The sequence below is a fragment of the Mya arenaria genome, chromosome 17, assembly GCF_026914265.1.
Source record: "Mya arenaria isolate MELC-2E11 chromosome 17, ASM2691426v1".
NCBI classification, from domain to species: domain Eukaryota; kingdom Metazoa; phylum Mollusca; class Bivalvia; order Myida; family Myidae; genus Mya; species Mya arenaria.
In genome coordinates, this window is record NC_069138.1 from 48,612,628 (window position 1) to 48,629,330 (window position 16,703).

The following is a 16,703-nucleotide window of genomic DNA, read 5'->3' on the forward strand; positions in this document are numbered from 1 at the left end:
TATTCTCATATTCTGACCAAAGTTGGTAATTGTTGGACAAAGGCTTCTTAAGTTATTGATCGGACAAGAAATGTAGTTTCTTTAATCAAAGCGCGATTCCATTCGAGTTACTCAAGCAATGTGGCTGGTTATCGAACTTGTCCGAGCATCATGCCCGTACACATTCTGGCCAAATCGTGGGATGATCGGACAAAGGCTTCTATAGCATTGATCAGACAAGACCGATTTTAGGGTATTTCTGTAACTAAAGGGCGATAACTCTCGAGTGACTAAAGTATTATGACTGGTTATCGAACTTGTGCGAAATGTTATGTCCATACATAGGTAATCTGTGTGTGTAAAGAGTGAAACTCTTGCCCATACACACTGACCATTTTGGTGATGGTTGGATAAAAACTTCTAAATATATTGATCGGACAAGATTCCGCACGCCGCCCGCCCGCCACAGGCAAATCTATAATACACTTCGTTCTATGAATGGGCGCATAAAAAGGCAAAGCACCAGGTTGAAAAGAAGTTGAGTTTTCTGTCAGTCATTTTTTTAACTTAATTGCAACAGTTTTAGGGTTGAGCAGTTTTTCTCATTGAAAAATAGATTTGATAGATAAAGGCGTCGAGTTCGGTCCTCTTCGTATATAGTGCACTGCATCACCCTCAGTACACAGGTTTGAGGCATTGGCGAAGACCAAGGTGGGGCCGCTATCTCCACTGAAGTACATTTCCCCTTCTGTTTCTGTATACCTCCTACTTTGTACAATTATTAAATCCGTATCGGAGTATCATAATTGCTTAGTTTCAAACCTGTTCGCACGTTAATTGTATTTCTTGTTCCCACTTCATTTCACGTTTCTATATAATTCTAACAATAAACTGCACAGAGCAATTAACACAACCCATAGCTGCTAACATTTATTCAAAGATCTGGTTTATGTTGCTAAATTTACATGCAACTGAATACAATATCAACATAAATAGCCAATAAAGAAAACAACAATATGGACTTTAGCATAACATTTCTTTGAACAAAATGTAAAAACATTTTTTGTCCATATTCCCATATTTTTTTAATGACAACAAATGAAGCGTTTTTTCTCATTAAACAAGTTTGCAATGCTTAAAGATGTATGTCAAGTCATGTTGCAGCATATTAATGTAACAAAGTAAAATGCAAATTGGCAAAATGTAAACTCGGAGTAATGACTGACTCCCCCCCCCCCACACACACACCCCTGCATCTCAAAACATCACATTTGTATCATACAAATGGTATCAAAAGGCTCCATCTCCTTCTTTGTCTCTGGATACATGAATTGTTAGTAAAAAACATACGATAGGGCAGTTGCATGCATTATAAACTCAATAATAGTAATTTTGGAAGAACAATATTTTCCTAAACAAAGTTGTTTTAAAAGTAATCTCCAAGATTCCATTCTTCATTATAATCATTAATATAACACATCGTCACCTTAGTGCAATAGCTCAATATAGACATAGAAGCAGATATTGCGTTCTTGCACTAAGGTGACGACATAATACCTATGTAAAACAAGAGCGCTGCAGGGCGATTGCTCGTCTGTTCATGGTGTTGATTCAGTAAAACAAGGGGAGTAACCCAACAGTATTTAAACACAGAGTTATGGGCCTTGCTATGCATGTGCGAGTAGAAAATATTTCTCTGGAAACATGTGTACCAAGTTTCACTTAACTTATTTTTTTGGAAGGGTTATGTTTTTGCACACAATGACAGAGATGACAATATAGGACATCAAGGCTAACAGTTACACTGACTCAACAGTTTTCTTGTCAAAAAACAGACAAGCTTACAATATAATAATAAATACTATAATTCATTTCCCTTCCAAAAACAATTAAGCTACAATGTAAGCAGCCATTCAAATTCATTGTCAGTAAAATAATAAACAACAAAATGCCACCTTTTTAATGCAATATAAAACATAGTACTTCAGATTAGGAGCATCAGACGGTATAGTAACATCTGATCAAGTGACTTTGCACTTTACCATCTCGGCGACAGTCATTTGCAGGCCAGCTCCACCCTCATTGAACAATGAAGCCTGGTTCAAGTGTAACCAGTGATAAAACAAACAGGCGCAAATCCCCCAAAATGGTTGGTAATGTATATTTTGTAGAAAGTAATTAAAACCATACATGTACTACTACATTGTTGTTATTCCAACACAAAACTATGTAATGATAGACTTTTTGATTTACATGTTGCCTCTACATGAATCAACTATTAAACAGGGAACAACTTCCAGACCATGCATTTTATACAAGAGGAACTACTTCTGACCATGCAATTTATACACTGATATCAAATGGACAGGAACTTCTTTCTGTTCATGCAATATATACAATGATATTTAATGGACAGGAATGTAAAAGAATAAAATAAATTTTCTTTTTTTTCTGAAAATTAATACCTGACTTGAACATGAAGATATGCATTGAAAAACATTTCTAGCAAAAAGTATCTTATTATCTTAGTTTTCAATAAGACCAATGCAAAATGTCACCTGATAACAAATTATAAAATACATATCATAATCATTTTGCAATGAGCAAATACATGGAATAAGAATGTCAATTGAAAACAAGTCAATAAACACCAGACTGAAACATGTGAACACAAAATAAACAATACACTATCTTTTTAATTGTGACTGACAAAAAAGCATCATTGATCAGCAAAAAAAATATTTCATTTGAGCAGTAACAAAATTAATAATACAGTTACCGCTTTTGAAATGACACATAAATATATCTCAATCTCATCAAATATAGTGTATACTATTTGATTTCCAAAAATAACTGATATAACAAAAACTAGAGCTGTCACAGGAGTGACGAAAACCCACACACACCTTCTGGTCACAGAAATTGTAAACCACTGCTTTGAAAAGGGGCCATAACTCTGTCAGACACAGGTGCAATGTAACCAAAGTCAAACTTGACCTGTATTTTATAGTAGTGAAAAAGAGAAACAAAAATTGTACCCATCATAAGATAATGTCCAGACACCAATTTTGGCAATTTTTAAGTTGAAAATGGGCCACAACTCAGTAACAATTGGAAGTTTGTTTACAAATTCAAACTTGACCTGTTTGTACAAAATGTTGCCTCCTTCATGAGTTATTATTCTCACATATAATTAGTAACAAATGCTGATTTAAAGTTATAAGAACAATTAACCATTGATCCCTGGGTCCCGAGTTAATGAGACTCCAGGTTGGTCTGCACAAAGGACACCCAGAGTCTGAAATGCTAGCCTATCGGCTATTGTTAACTATGTGAAGTGCAATGTGAATGATTTTTTCTAAGGGCTATTCCATTTAAACATTTAAACCCCGGAGGGAAAGCGCTTTTAAAATATACCAACCCCCTTCAGAAGCAAATTTACCCTTTCAGTGTCCAAATTAGCAAAAAAGGCACCCACCCATAAACTATTAATTTAAATAATTGCCTTCACCCCATGGGGTATATGTTTTACCGGAATAGCCCTAAACTAAATTAGTAAATGTCACACTGGATTACAGGGGGCAAAAAAAATTGAACACATGCAAACCATGATCACTAATATTTCAGATTCTATTTATGTATAAAATATAACTGGTTCAAAATGGTACATGGGTGAACAGTGACCACAAAGAAATAATGTACCTTTTTCATCAAACCCTCACATTTGTCATCTTTAAGTAGGAATTTCGAGAACTTGGTAACTCATTCTATTTCTATATGCAGTTATTGTGTTCTTGCAATAGGGTGACGCATTGTTAGTCTCTGTTCATTAACGAATACATACATGTACAAATATGTAATAACAACTGCAAGAACCAGAACAGACAACATTTAAAAACAGACAATAACATGATTTTAAATGTAAAGATACAACTTTCTTTTAACAATAATTTTAATTTGTAAATTATTTCATCAAAGTGTTGAATGTGTCTCATTATAATATACTCTCTAAAGTACACCTCAGGGCAACCAAGATGTCTATGTGAGAACAAATATGTACAATTATCCGCAAATAATCACAACTATCCAAAGTTATGATGAGTTTTTAACGCCCATTACATGTAACACCACTGTCGATGTTCTTCAAACCTTTATCATTGACGTCACCATTTTTGATGACATCGTCACTTTTCGTGTTACCATCATCACTTTTCGTGTTTCCATCATCACTTTTAGTGCTTCCATCATCACTTCTAGCGCTTCCATCATCGCTTTTTATACTTCCATCTGAACTCAGTCTATTTCCATTTCCATTCAAAGGAGCGTCCTTTCTCCAATATTCTTTTATATCGAGATCCAAAAATTCAATGGACTTCAGAAATTTCTTTCCGTTAAATCCCCCGACCGCAAATAATCTATCTTTCATAACAGCAACTCCGCAGTTAGCCCTCTGGGCCATCAATGTAGGTCCCAGTGTCCAAGTGTGGCTCTCTGGATCATAGATTTCTGTCGTGTTCAGCGCAGATGTGCCATCATTTCCGCCTACGACGTAAATCTTACCTGAAGTTACATCAGCATCAGTAATTTCGGTCAAGTTTTACAAAGGCTGTGCATGTATGGCTTTAGATTTATAGTCAGAGTTACAGATAGTGTGTGTATGTGCATAAATTCTCAATTTAAATAATAGAAAACACAATTATTCTAAAAATCAGTAACAAAATCCATAAGTAAAAGCAGAATACCCAAATGTAATAAAATGGATGCATATTGAATTAAATATTAAAATTGGAAACTCAATTCGGCTAATTCAGTGAACCGATTTGTTAAACTTATTTAACCTCATTTAAAAATAGATCATCGTATCCAAAAGATGGAGTAATGAAAACTTAAAATACTCATTGATAATGTGAGATACCAAATTTATTCCAAAAGTGTTAAGTCATACTTAATAACATTGAACATCTTATCTGTAACTCTTGTAACTCTGTATAGTAATAGTATTCCCCTTGATAAATAAATCATGCAGCCCTACCCTTGTAGACATCCACCCCGGCCCCTCTCCGTGCAATATTCATATGTGAATGCTGGGACCACTCATTCGTGACTGGATCATAAACTTCTACTTCGTTCAGGCACTTCCAGTCATTTGTCCCCCCAATGGCGTATATCTTGTTGTGGAATACTGCAATGGCTACTTGGAACCGAGCTGCATAATAGTGTAATGATATAGGTTGAGAATTCTGTTTTCTTGAATACATATTATACAGTTCAGTTGTTTTTTTGGGAATTATTTTTACAGCCTGTGCCTTGCAAATTGGGAAAAAAGTCCAGATTGGGAATTGCTTTTTTATTCATTAACGTAATCTGCATTTATCAAATTGGGAAAAAAATATGAAATTTTGGGAAAAATGAACACTTTTTCGCAAGGGAAAACAGCCTTTAGAAGGCAGTAAATTGCACCAAAAAAAATCACTGCATTTGGAGGTAAAAATACCCTGTTGGTCAAGGTGTTAGAAGCACAACAACATGTGTTGCAATTTCAAACCATCTTTCTGGTTCTACCAAGAAACATATTACTCACAAAGATGTTTATATCATTTGACATAATATTCCGTGCGCCTAGCTTTAACCAATGTTATAAAATCACTTCTTTTATTGAGGGTCAGTTTGCCAAAATGCAATCCTGCAAATCTTGGATATGGTGGGCCAAATCCCTGACAAATGTCACCATATAAGTATGAGTATTTTGAATGAATTCCGACAAATAAAACATTTATTAAAAAAAGTTGATGAACTTCTTAAGCAGCCCTCAAAATTGGGTGTTTTTTGCCGGCTTTCCACAGTAAACATGACAGCTATCAGAAAACCCAAATAAGTGAACAACAATTTGGTATTGGACAAGCTTGGTAAACCTATTTTAATTCCAAGAATTTACATGACGCCAAACCACCTGCATATAAATATTCATAACTGTTTAACGAACGGAGATATTTACTTGTCATAATATTGTTAAACAGCCTAAATCGTTATCAAGGACGGTCATAATTCATTATAGCATCATATTAATACTGTAAAGAGTTAAAACAAGTACCTAAATATTTATTAAATTGTGATCATATGTGGTACAATCAACTCACCAACTTTCATAGGCGCTACAGTGTCCCAGTTTAGAGTGTTGAGATCCAGGGTCTTACACAATGTCACCGTCTTCTGGCCCATACAACCTCCCAGAACATACATCTTCCCGTTCAGCACAGTGATGCCTGCAACAAGCACATATTGGAAGTGACCCATACAACCTCCTAATAGTTTGTGACAATCTATCAATAGCTGTAAACAATCTATCAATGGGGACATTCTATCAATACCTCAAGACAAATGTTCAATAGTTTGTGACAATCTATCAATAGCTGTAAACAATCTATCAATGGGGACATTCTATCAATACCTCAAGACAAATGTTCAATAGTTTGTGACAATCTAACAATAGTTGAGACAATCTAATGCACCAGTCAATTGTAACCAGGCCCCCCCCCCCCCCCGCCCAGGTCCAGAGGTATATCGGGGATAGCCGGAGAAATGGACCGTGTTTTTACCTTTCAGGCGGCCCTGCAGAGCCGGGTGAATGTGGTGGTTTTGTCTTCGCACAAATATAGCGGGGAATGGGCCTTACCAAGTCCCCGCTATTCCCCAGAATAATGGGGGGGCCGTGGTTAAAATTGGCTGGTGCATAACAATAGTTGAGACAATCTATCAGTAGTTTGAGGCAATCTTTAAGTAATTTGAGACAATCTATAAATAGTTTGTGACAATCTATCAATAGTTAGAGACAATCTATAAATAGTTTGTGACAATCTATCAATAGTGCGAGCCAATCTATAAAGTTCAAGACAATCTAATAAACTTCCCCATCCATCCAACTACACTCCACCATCAATTTCCCCATGTCCCACTGGGTAAACATTAAGCTTGACCAGTGGAATTTCTCATAGTTTATCTGCTTACTTTTACTAACATATTTCTATAGAAGAAGTATTTTAAAATATATTTAGTTTATTAGTTCTACAAGTAAGCTCACCTGGGGATGCGACACCCCTGTCTGCCTGTGTGAGGACGGACCATTTCCCCGTTGTCTTGTCGTAACACTCCACAGTTCTCATGTCTTGGTTCCCGTTTGAGCCTCCAAACGCATAAATACAATCACCATCTTGCCCAATACTGAACCGACCCCTGAAGCATATGCTATCTTAATTTAACAAGTTTTTCCCTGTATTTTTGACCTTGACCCTTAGCATTGGGAATTTAACCACTCATTTGTGGGCCTCATAAATTCAACAGCAAAAAACTACACTTTTTCAATCAGAACTTCTTCCAAAAAACAAATTCTGATTAGGAAATTTTATTCAACATTCACAACAATGTTCTTTTTGGCATTTAAATTAAAGCCTAATATCAGCTATAAAAATAAGGCAAGCATCAGCTATAAAAATAAGGCAAATTTCAACTGTAAAAAGGGCCAACCCAACAATCAGAATTTCTTGTAAAATGGAAGAATCAAGTGATTTAAAAAATTGAAATATTTACAAGATCTTATTTGGCACTCGGCTGTAATTCCATCATAAAGAAAATTAAATGTTCCTTACCTGGGCGACATCATGTCAGCAAGCTGAGTCCACGTGTTTGTCTCCACATCGTACATCTCTGAAGACTTCAGACACTCGCCTCGGTCATATCCACCTGGAGAGGGAGAAAACATTTCAGTAAATGAATGTTATACGGAAATACAATCTTATCCTGCAGCACAAATGTTGTATATCCATGGACTTCAAGCATTAATCATCCAGTTCTTTTTAAGCAACTGTGTTCAGTTTTATTGGTTATAAAGTTAATGCATACCATTTAGATTTGGAATTTTCACATTTAAACATTAGAATGTGGGGGAAATTACAGCCATAAAACCAAGACATAAGAGAAAAAGGAATAAATTGATGGCATTTTTTCACTGCCTGTGAGATTATAATTATGAAATTTTTGTCCAAATGTAACAAACTTATTTTAATATTAAATATTTATTTGGAATTTGTGCGTTTAAATTGGGAATATTGTATATTTTCTGGCAATATATCCAAATTACTGCTACCAAATAGCTGAAAGTGTTAGATCACAATAATAAATCTACTGGACTGAGCCACAATTCTTCCTTAAAAGCTCATGATTCAAATAGCAAACATGCTTACAGGTTATTTTAATTATAAACCATTCACAATTTCTCTCCTTTCCTTTCTGGTGTTCGCAAATAGTTCTTTGTACCTACCACACACAAACAGTTTTCCATCAAGAGACTTCATCCCAAATGCACACCTGTTGGAGGACATACCCTGCAGGTTAGACAAATCTGTCTCACTGAAAACAGAAACAATGGAAGAGTTACACCCCTTCACAAATTCACGTCATAATCCATATACAGACAAAAAGAAGTTCTGCAAAACTTAAAACAATTAAAAAAAAAAGATTCATGAACAATCTTTCAGCCACATTCCAAAGAATTAAAATTGCAATTCAATTTGTCAAAATCCAAGTAATTATGTTCAAAAAATGTCTTCACTTTACTTTTACCCAATTTAGCATGTGTAATTGAAGTACTATGTGTTTGAATAACAAATATTTTCGTATGATGTTTTTATTGTTTATGTTAGAGTTTTAACTTTGGTGATCTGCAGAATTTTTTTTTTGATTTTGATTTTTTTCTGTAGATTGTCAAAATTGGACTTATAATGTATTGGTGTTTGTTGGTGCATTTCACAAATTTGAAAAATCCTTGATTGTCATTGGTCCACACAAAAATGCAAACACCAAAAATCGTAAATAAACAGTGTGTTATCATTGTGAGATAATATTCCTTTATAATTTTATCAATAAATATTCACGCACATATCAATGGATGGTGCTAGCCTATTCGTGAGTTCGGGTAATTCGGGCCCATCCTCCCCAGCAACAGACTGAGTTGCCAGGCGGTAGTGGTTAGAAATGGTGACCATGGTTCCATTCACTATTGCTATCACCATGTAGGAGCGTTCTGTGTGAGAAAAAGAAAAAGCATCACAAAACATGGTACAAGAAACATAAAATAATCAAGATTATCAGGGGGTAAGGTTGCCTGGTAGGGTACATGGAGGTATCTGCCTCACACCCTAGAGGTCGATTGTTCTATCCTCACCAGGAAGTTTGAATGATATCCAGAAAACAAAGCAATGTTACTTCTCCATACATTTATAAAATCTTCAAAACTATAGATATGAGAGCATTACAGGCAGTAAGTTTAATCTACAGCTTTGAAACACCCCTACCCTCCAGATGAAATCTACCACTTTTGATTATTTTTTTTTCAAAATAAAATGGCCTTAAAATTAAATAAAATGGCCTTAAAATTGCATTTTACTTAAACAGTAAGGTCATAAAATTGTCCAATATGTAACTGCAGTTGTTTGGTCACACATGGGAGCCGGTCAAAACACCCTCTGCACATTTTTGTAAAGGACAAAACCCAATCACCATTTTTACAAGGCGGACAAAATACCTCCATATGTTTTTACAAGGCGGACAAAATACCTCCATATGTTTTTACCAGGTAAACTAAACAACCCCTAAGGTTTTTAAAGGGTGGATACCCGTTGAAAACCTGGTTAACTACACAGCTGAATGTGAAAATTTGTACCCTTTCCTGATCGTACCAAAAACAATATTCGCACCCTGCACGTAATGATTTTTTTACAGAAAATGTATTTAGGTCATTCTGATTTTTTTAAAAACATTTCTTTGTTTTAGATGCTTTAATGCTTCCCCAAAAAGGACACATTATTTTTTAAAAGTCCATCTAATTAATGCAATCAAGGTGAATGTGAATATAAATTCAGGTTTACTTATTGATAATAATGTGATGTTTGCAAAAAAGTATCATATGAAGTCTACCTGTCTGGAGAATCAAAACTACGTTTCTGACAAAGAGGTTCACATTTCTGAGTATTTATTACTTTTTAATCCTGTAAAATCATAAAATTGCTAGTGGCTATTCAATTTAAACATACAAACCACCCCAGGACGACATAATAAATAAATTCTGTAGGGTAGATTCATGTTTGTTTATTGCTTCCAAAAGTTTCAACAACTTCTAAATGAGGACTATCCAACTTAAAAGTGCCTTCAACGATTGGGATGTATGTTTAGATGGAAAAGCCCTAAGCAGGTGTATAAACAGCCATTACCCTTGGTTTTATATGAGGCAACTATCGACCATTCCTTCTCCTTCGTGCTGTATGGCTCGATGTTGAACTTGCGGTAGTTTGCACCCATTGTCTCCGGGGAGATAGAGTCCTTGTTGATCACCTTCCCACTCTGAAAATTACCATAAAACATTAAGGAAACAATGATCAATGTCATGGTTTTTGGGTGAACCATAACGTTATTAGCATTCTATAATTCAAAACTTTCTAAATTATAAACTGCGACCTGATCTTTTTTCAGCAGTCTTATATCACTGGTATCCAGACATTAATGCAAAAATTGGCTCATCCAGACAAAAACTAAAAAAGTTGTAAAAACGATAAATTTGTGAGAGTGCAGCTTTAAAACTTCTCAAATTTTATCAAGGGAGGTAACTCAATAAATATGACCAGAGAACCATAGTACTTCATACAGCCAATAATTTTGTGTATTGTCAGTGTTACCTGTGCACATATCTTAACATTTTTATGTCATGTCCAACATAGAACTTTTTCCACTCAAAACGTTGTTGTTGTCCAATAACTGATCTCCTGACCCAGTCACCCAGTCACCAAGACTGACAATCCTGTTTTTGTTGTTTTTCTTTAAAAACAGACAAGCTCAAAACCTTTAAAGCCTGTGACATTTTCATGCACCTGTTTTTTCTGTGTAAGCCGCTTGTAGTCCTTGACCAGGTCGTTCTCTTGTATGGTGGCATCTTCCACATCGTTACAGTCCGTCACCGAGTTGTTGGAATTTAGGTACAACATTATATTCTGGAAACAGAGAACACACATGTTAACCTAATCTTATATTCTCTAGAGGTATTTTGGGCATTATCCTGGACATTGTTACAATATGCCAGAGCAAAACTTCCAGCTTCGAGAACAGAATAAATGGGGGGGGAGGGGTATTTTATTCATCTTTGCAAAATTTGGGAGGGGGGGATTGTTTCTTACACTTGTCACAGAAAAATGTTTGAAAGGCCTACGTCAAGTACCTTAATTCTACAACAACCCAATGCTACAATTTGTAAGATGTTAGTATATACAGAATAATAATGGCCAATTCATTTGGTTAAAAATTGATCTAGATATTTTGAACTATCTCAACAAAGATTTGGACAGTGCAGAGTTTCAGATTTTGTTGACAATTGACAGACACCTGTCCTGTTGAATGTAAGTGGACAAAAAAACACTATTGACTGGACAACTGGTTGACAATTCCAGTTCCAATGATCCTTATTATCCTTTTAGATTTTGTTTGTGTTGAAATGTTATAAACATGTAACTTATAGTATATATGCAAAAAAAAATGGGATTCTGTAAAACTCAGGACAAAAAAATCAGACAATGAAAATATCTCACACATAAGTGTTACGGCAGGTTGTACTTATTATGATATTATCTCGATAATAACTAGCAGGCCATGATATATAAACATCAGAAAATATGCAGCTATCAACAGAGGCATCCTCCTAACATAATTTGCACATTTATGATAAAAACCACATGCCTTTCCTGAATATCTATCACATCAATCTTACTTAGCTGATATGATCTATACATTTTTTCTTAAGCATGACCAAGCTATTGCTTATTTACCATTCCAAATGAAATTTTTTATAATATATAGATATATATATATAACACACAATTTTCAATTTATGAAATTAAACTCATTGACTATATTTCTATATCTTTCACAATCACTATGTCAAGCAGGGCTAACTCACAGTTTTCAATAGTTTTATAAGAGGATGAAGCAAAAAGAAAATATTGTTTGGCTGACATTCATTGATCAGGATGCTGATGCTATTACTTATTTCCAATATCTTTATCTTCAAGTAGCTGACATTTATTTGAACAATATGTACTTAGTAAGCTTAATGATTTGTGCAAATAAACACTTCAAGTCAAAACAAATGGCAGACATGGCACATCTGTTATAGGAAGACATATTCTAATGAAATGAAAAAGTCATAAGACTCATCAATTATCAAATACCCAAATTATCTAAATTTGTAATGAAATAATACGACTTTTTTAAAATTACAAGTTAATGTTCAAAGGATGAAAAAATCCAAATCCTGAAAATAGACTTGCTTGAGGGGTTTAGGCCCAGAGTAGAGTTAAGGTCTTAGAACCCTGTTTCAAAATTGCTTTTTATATCTGTTTCAGGGTACATCTTTCTTAATTTTAATGCATAAACTTATGTCCAAAAATTACAAATGTACTTAAGTCTAAATTTGCAAGCTCTCAATCCTTCTGGAGTTTAATTATTTTTTGGATTGTCCGTCTATGCAAGAAAATATGGGGCCGGGGTCCTTCTTCCCTATGAACAAGTATGAATAAAGCAACATTTCGTTCCTCATAGTGCTTTCTACCTAAAATTATTAAGCAGAATTAGCTGCCTTTTATTCCACCTCTAAAAAAGAAATCAAATTAAAAAAAACTGCACAATTCTAACATATTTTACTATACAACTAAAGAGAAAAGGTTTTAAATATATGATTCTATTAAATATTTTCAGTCCAGCACCTTTTATTTTATCAATATAAGTATACTTTGTCCCATTTCACTATAGCCCATTTTGAGATTTGTTTTACTGCTATTGAAAAACAACATTTTTTCTGAAATTTCAATGTTTCTGAAATAAAATTAATTCCCACAAATTGTTTATTGTCTTTATAATAAGTTTAAATAATAAAAATCATTTGAATTTAATTTCTAATTCCTGGCTTCAGCACTGTCACCATTTCAAATGGTCTTCATTATACATATTATATTTCATTGATTTCTGTAAACCTTAATCTCTCATTTTTATTTTGTTTTGTAAATATCACAAATTATATAAAAGAATTTTCAGAAGAAATTGTGACTTATATTCCAAACAAAACAAAATATATTTTTCTGTTTAAACATTTTTATTTTTTTATTTTAAATGATCATATTTTCAAAATCAATGTTCCATCAATATAATTTCCCATTAAAAAACAAAAACACATGGCCCTTCATGTGGCCCTAATTTCCTGTGAATAGGAACATCCTGTTTATAAGACCCCTACAGTGTCAACCCCTTCCAGCTCTGGTCCCCTAATGTGTCACCCTTTAATCTTCTGGGACACCCAGAGTTAATCCTCTGGCCCCTAATTAATAAAGTGTCATCAGTGATAACTTCCTGTATATTTACCAATACCTCAGACTCCCACTTGAAAGGTTGCTATTGGATTTTACGTCCAATCAACAGAAATAAATTCTGATTGGTTATGCAAATAAGATGCATATGGCATTGTTTTTGATTGGGTGATGCAAATGATGATTGTGATTTGGATTACCTCAGATAAGTTTTGATTGGTGGTTTTCCATTTAGGCAAAATGGAATTATTTGGCTAACAAGGGAATAAAAAGATGATGATTTTTAATTATGGTCATAATTGGCAAACACATCCTGCCTCCTGGATTATTGAAGAGCCATCAGCAATTGAATAATGTGGGATTTAAAAAAAGGGACTTACAGTAATATACTGGCACTTACTAGAACTGATCTATGAGTCCACACTTGCATGCTTTCCATATGTTACAATAATGGAAAGTCTGTAAGTCTGCTCTCATGGATTTGACATTCAACATAGTTCAGCTAACTATTTTACTGCAAATGGAGGCCACACTTACATACTTCTCCATGTTTAATTGTCTCATGGAATGTGTGGAAGTATGCCCAACTCTTGCAGACATCAAACTTATGGATATAAACACATGAACAGAGCTTTTTAATTATTAAGCGCATGATAATCATTATTTACAAAGAAGGCTAATATAATCATTTCTAGTCACTGCCTTAAAGTAGCCATGAGGGTAGGGTATGTATGAACAGAACTGATCTCTGGGCCCACACTTGCATGCTTTCCATTTGTTAAAATCATGGAATGTCTGTAAGTCTGCCCCTGTGGATTAGGTTTTCTACAAAATTGACAAAAAATTGGAACTGGAGGCCACACTTACACTCTTTTCCATGTTGATATCACTCATGGAATGTCTGTAAGTATGCTCTTGGTGATCCAACATTCGACAAGTTCCTTAAGTTAAACTTTAACCTGCAAGTGGAGGCCACACTTACACACTTCTCTATGTTGATTTGACTCATGGAATGTGTGAAAGTATGCTCAACTATTGCAGACATCTACTGAATTAAACATGAGATGAACAATTTTGTCATCCACCCTCTTCCTATATTTGTTGGCATGAAAGTTTGTGGTTTGCCGGAATTGCCCCGTGATTTCCGTCTTTTATGTCACTCGGTCTATAGCACTCGTTAAAGTGGTACGAAAGTGGCCCCCATGTACCCATGTCAATTATCAATTTAATTGGAAATTAAGGTTATAAAAGAAGATGTACTCAGATCATTAATACAGAATGTCAATTAACAATTTTGCAAACTGAAAACACCCGAGAAGGTCCATATATTTGTGTAAACATAGATAGCTGAATCACTTTTCTCATTTCATATCATACCATTTTAATATTTATTCACACATTTTTATGTATTAAGTATACTGAACGCGTTGTTTGTACATTGTAATGTTGGGTGTCCACAAATGAAATTTTTCGAGGACCGACACTCGCATCTTGTTAAGGTACGTGGTTCTGCCATTTGGTTCATAAAAAACATGTACATAACATGGCAGTTAAAAAAGACGAATACAGGGTCTATATAACGTGGGATCTTGATCGCGGATCACCCAACCCACAAAAACCACGACATTAATGCACCATGATGTCACAGTTTATTATTCCTTGCATGCATGCACAACCCTTTTACAGAAATGAAAAATGGTTAATACTGAAAACAGGATTGAGAGGTTGCATTAAAAAAGTAAGAAGTAACTTGAAATGTGACCAGAACAATAGTTGTGACTGAACCTCTCACATTTGTTGCGATGAACTTCGGCCTATTATTGCACTTGCCACAAGACTACCATTCCAGCCAACAAGGACAAAGAGCAATACAGCAGCCAGAAATAATAAGTGCAGCATCAATCTCATCTATATATGAAGGGGTGACGTCAATACTTGGAAGTGGAATGCTCTGAACAACAATGACCTTCCATCACCTTTTCAAGTAAACCTGTCCATAAATCTTACATTTTCAGTAAGGAATTCAATCTTGTTCTTGCAGTCTGGTAGTTTCTCCTTAAGCCAAGTCATGACCCCTGGTAGAACCTCCTCATTTACAGCAGAGTTGATCCTTAATTCATCAGGTACTGTGAAACAAACATGTCAAGTTAAAAAAAGTGATATACATTAGTTTCCTGGTGTCATAGACCCATGGATATCAAAGTACAATTTCCCTGGTTCCAAGAACATGAACTAAAAAGGAATGAGCAAGCCTGAAAGCAATATATATATATATATATATATATATATTGGTGTTAAGGAAATCTTTGCTTTTTTTATCAGAGTGATATAATAGGTATGGATGAACCTAATATAAAAATTCAAGCCAATCAAGGCAAACAAAAACACAGTACAAATAGTACATAACAAAATATTTTTTTATCATGAGCTATTTCCAAGACTATGTAGCAACTGTATCAATGCTGACCGAACTTCTTAACAATGAATGGGTCAATATCACTAAGAGCGATGCTACCTATTGTAAAATTTTATCAGTGCTGAGTGGAAATCATCTTTTAATTTTGATTTTAACGGTGTGATTCAACTTACAAAACCCAACAGCATTCTTGCCCAAACAATGTTTTTTTTAATTCAATGAAATTTTATCTAGTTATTTCTCTTACAATAATGGTTGATAAGCCAAATATCTGTTAATCTGTTCTTACCCACAATTTCCAGCGATATTTTCTTCAACCCGTAGAACTTCTTGCTATTGGTCACATCACGGATGTTTGCATCTATGTACTTGCTCACCGTTTCTCTGAAATGATCATCTGCAGCAAAACACCGAATCCCTGAAAACAAGAAATGATAACCTGTTACTTCTTTGTAAGGTGTAATATATTTCTTTTTTTATATTATGTTTAAGGTTTTTGTTCTAGAAATTTGGAATATATAAAGAATCTAATGCAAGCTTATTTGATAATAAAAGCACCAAGGAGTAAACGCCAGTGTTTGCTAATGTTTTTCTGCCGTTGAACGAGGTGCATAGCTTAAAAATCATTAAAGCATTTGTTGCGGGTCTGCCTAAATATATGTATATATTGTTTTGTCCACATGTGCACAAAGTTTAATTTGAAAATTTGAGTTATGGTATAAATGCTTTCGAACGACAACAAATCTGACAACGGCACAAGGGTATGACAATACCTCAACATTTTTTTCTCTGAAAATATTAATAAAATGTAATGTAAAAAAGCTAAAATTGTTTGTAATACAGAAGTCAGTCACTAAGAGACGCAAGAAAATTTCATAAAAGTTTCAAAATTCAAGCTTCAACCTAAAGTG

At 34.5% G+C, this 16,703-nt stretch overlaps 1 protein-coding gene across 2 annotated transcripts in view; it reads right to left on the reverse strand.

Moving 5' to 3' along the window:
* Positions 1 to 896: 896 nt before the first annotated feature.
* LOC128223900 (influenza virus NS1A-binding protein-like) overlaps positions 897 to 16,703 on the reverse strand; it is a 39,091-nt gene continuing 23,284 nt past the window's right edge. For both annotated transcript variants that reach the window (XM_052933354.1, XM_052933355.1), the window contains exons 4-14: positions 16,082 to 16,210; positions 15,384 to 15,502; positions 10,896 to 11,015; positions 10,242 to 10,371; positions 8,911 to 9,055; positions 8,294 to 8,382; positions 7,623 to 7,716; positions 7,058 to 7,209; positions 6,117 to 6,242; positions 5,012 to 5,185; positions 897 to 4,539 (exon numbers count right to left, since the gene is read on the reverse strand). In XM_052933354.1, the coding sequence (XP_052789314.1) occupies positions 4,085 to 4,539; positions 5,012 to 5,185; positions 6,117 to 6,242; positions 7,058 to 7,209; positions 7,623 to 7,716; positions 8,294 to 8,382; positions 8,911 to 9,055; positions 10,242 to 10,371; positions 10,896 to 11,015; positions 15,384 to 15,502; positions 16,082 to 16,210 (1,733 nt within the window). In that variant the 3' untranslated portion in view covers positions 897 to 4,084. The remainder of the gene's footprint in view (positions 4,540 to 5,011; positions 5,186 to 6,116; positions 6,243 to 7,057; positions 7,210 to 7,622; positions 7,717 to 8,293; positions 8,383 to 8,910; positions 9,056 to 10,241; positions 10,372 to 10,895; positions 11,016 to 15,383; positions 15,503 to 16,081; positions 16,211 to 16,703) is intronic.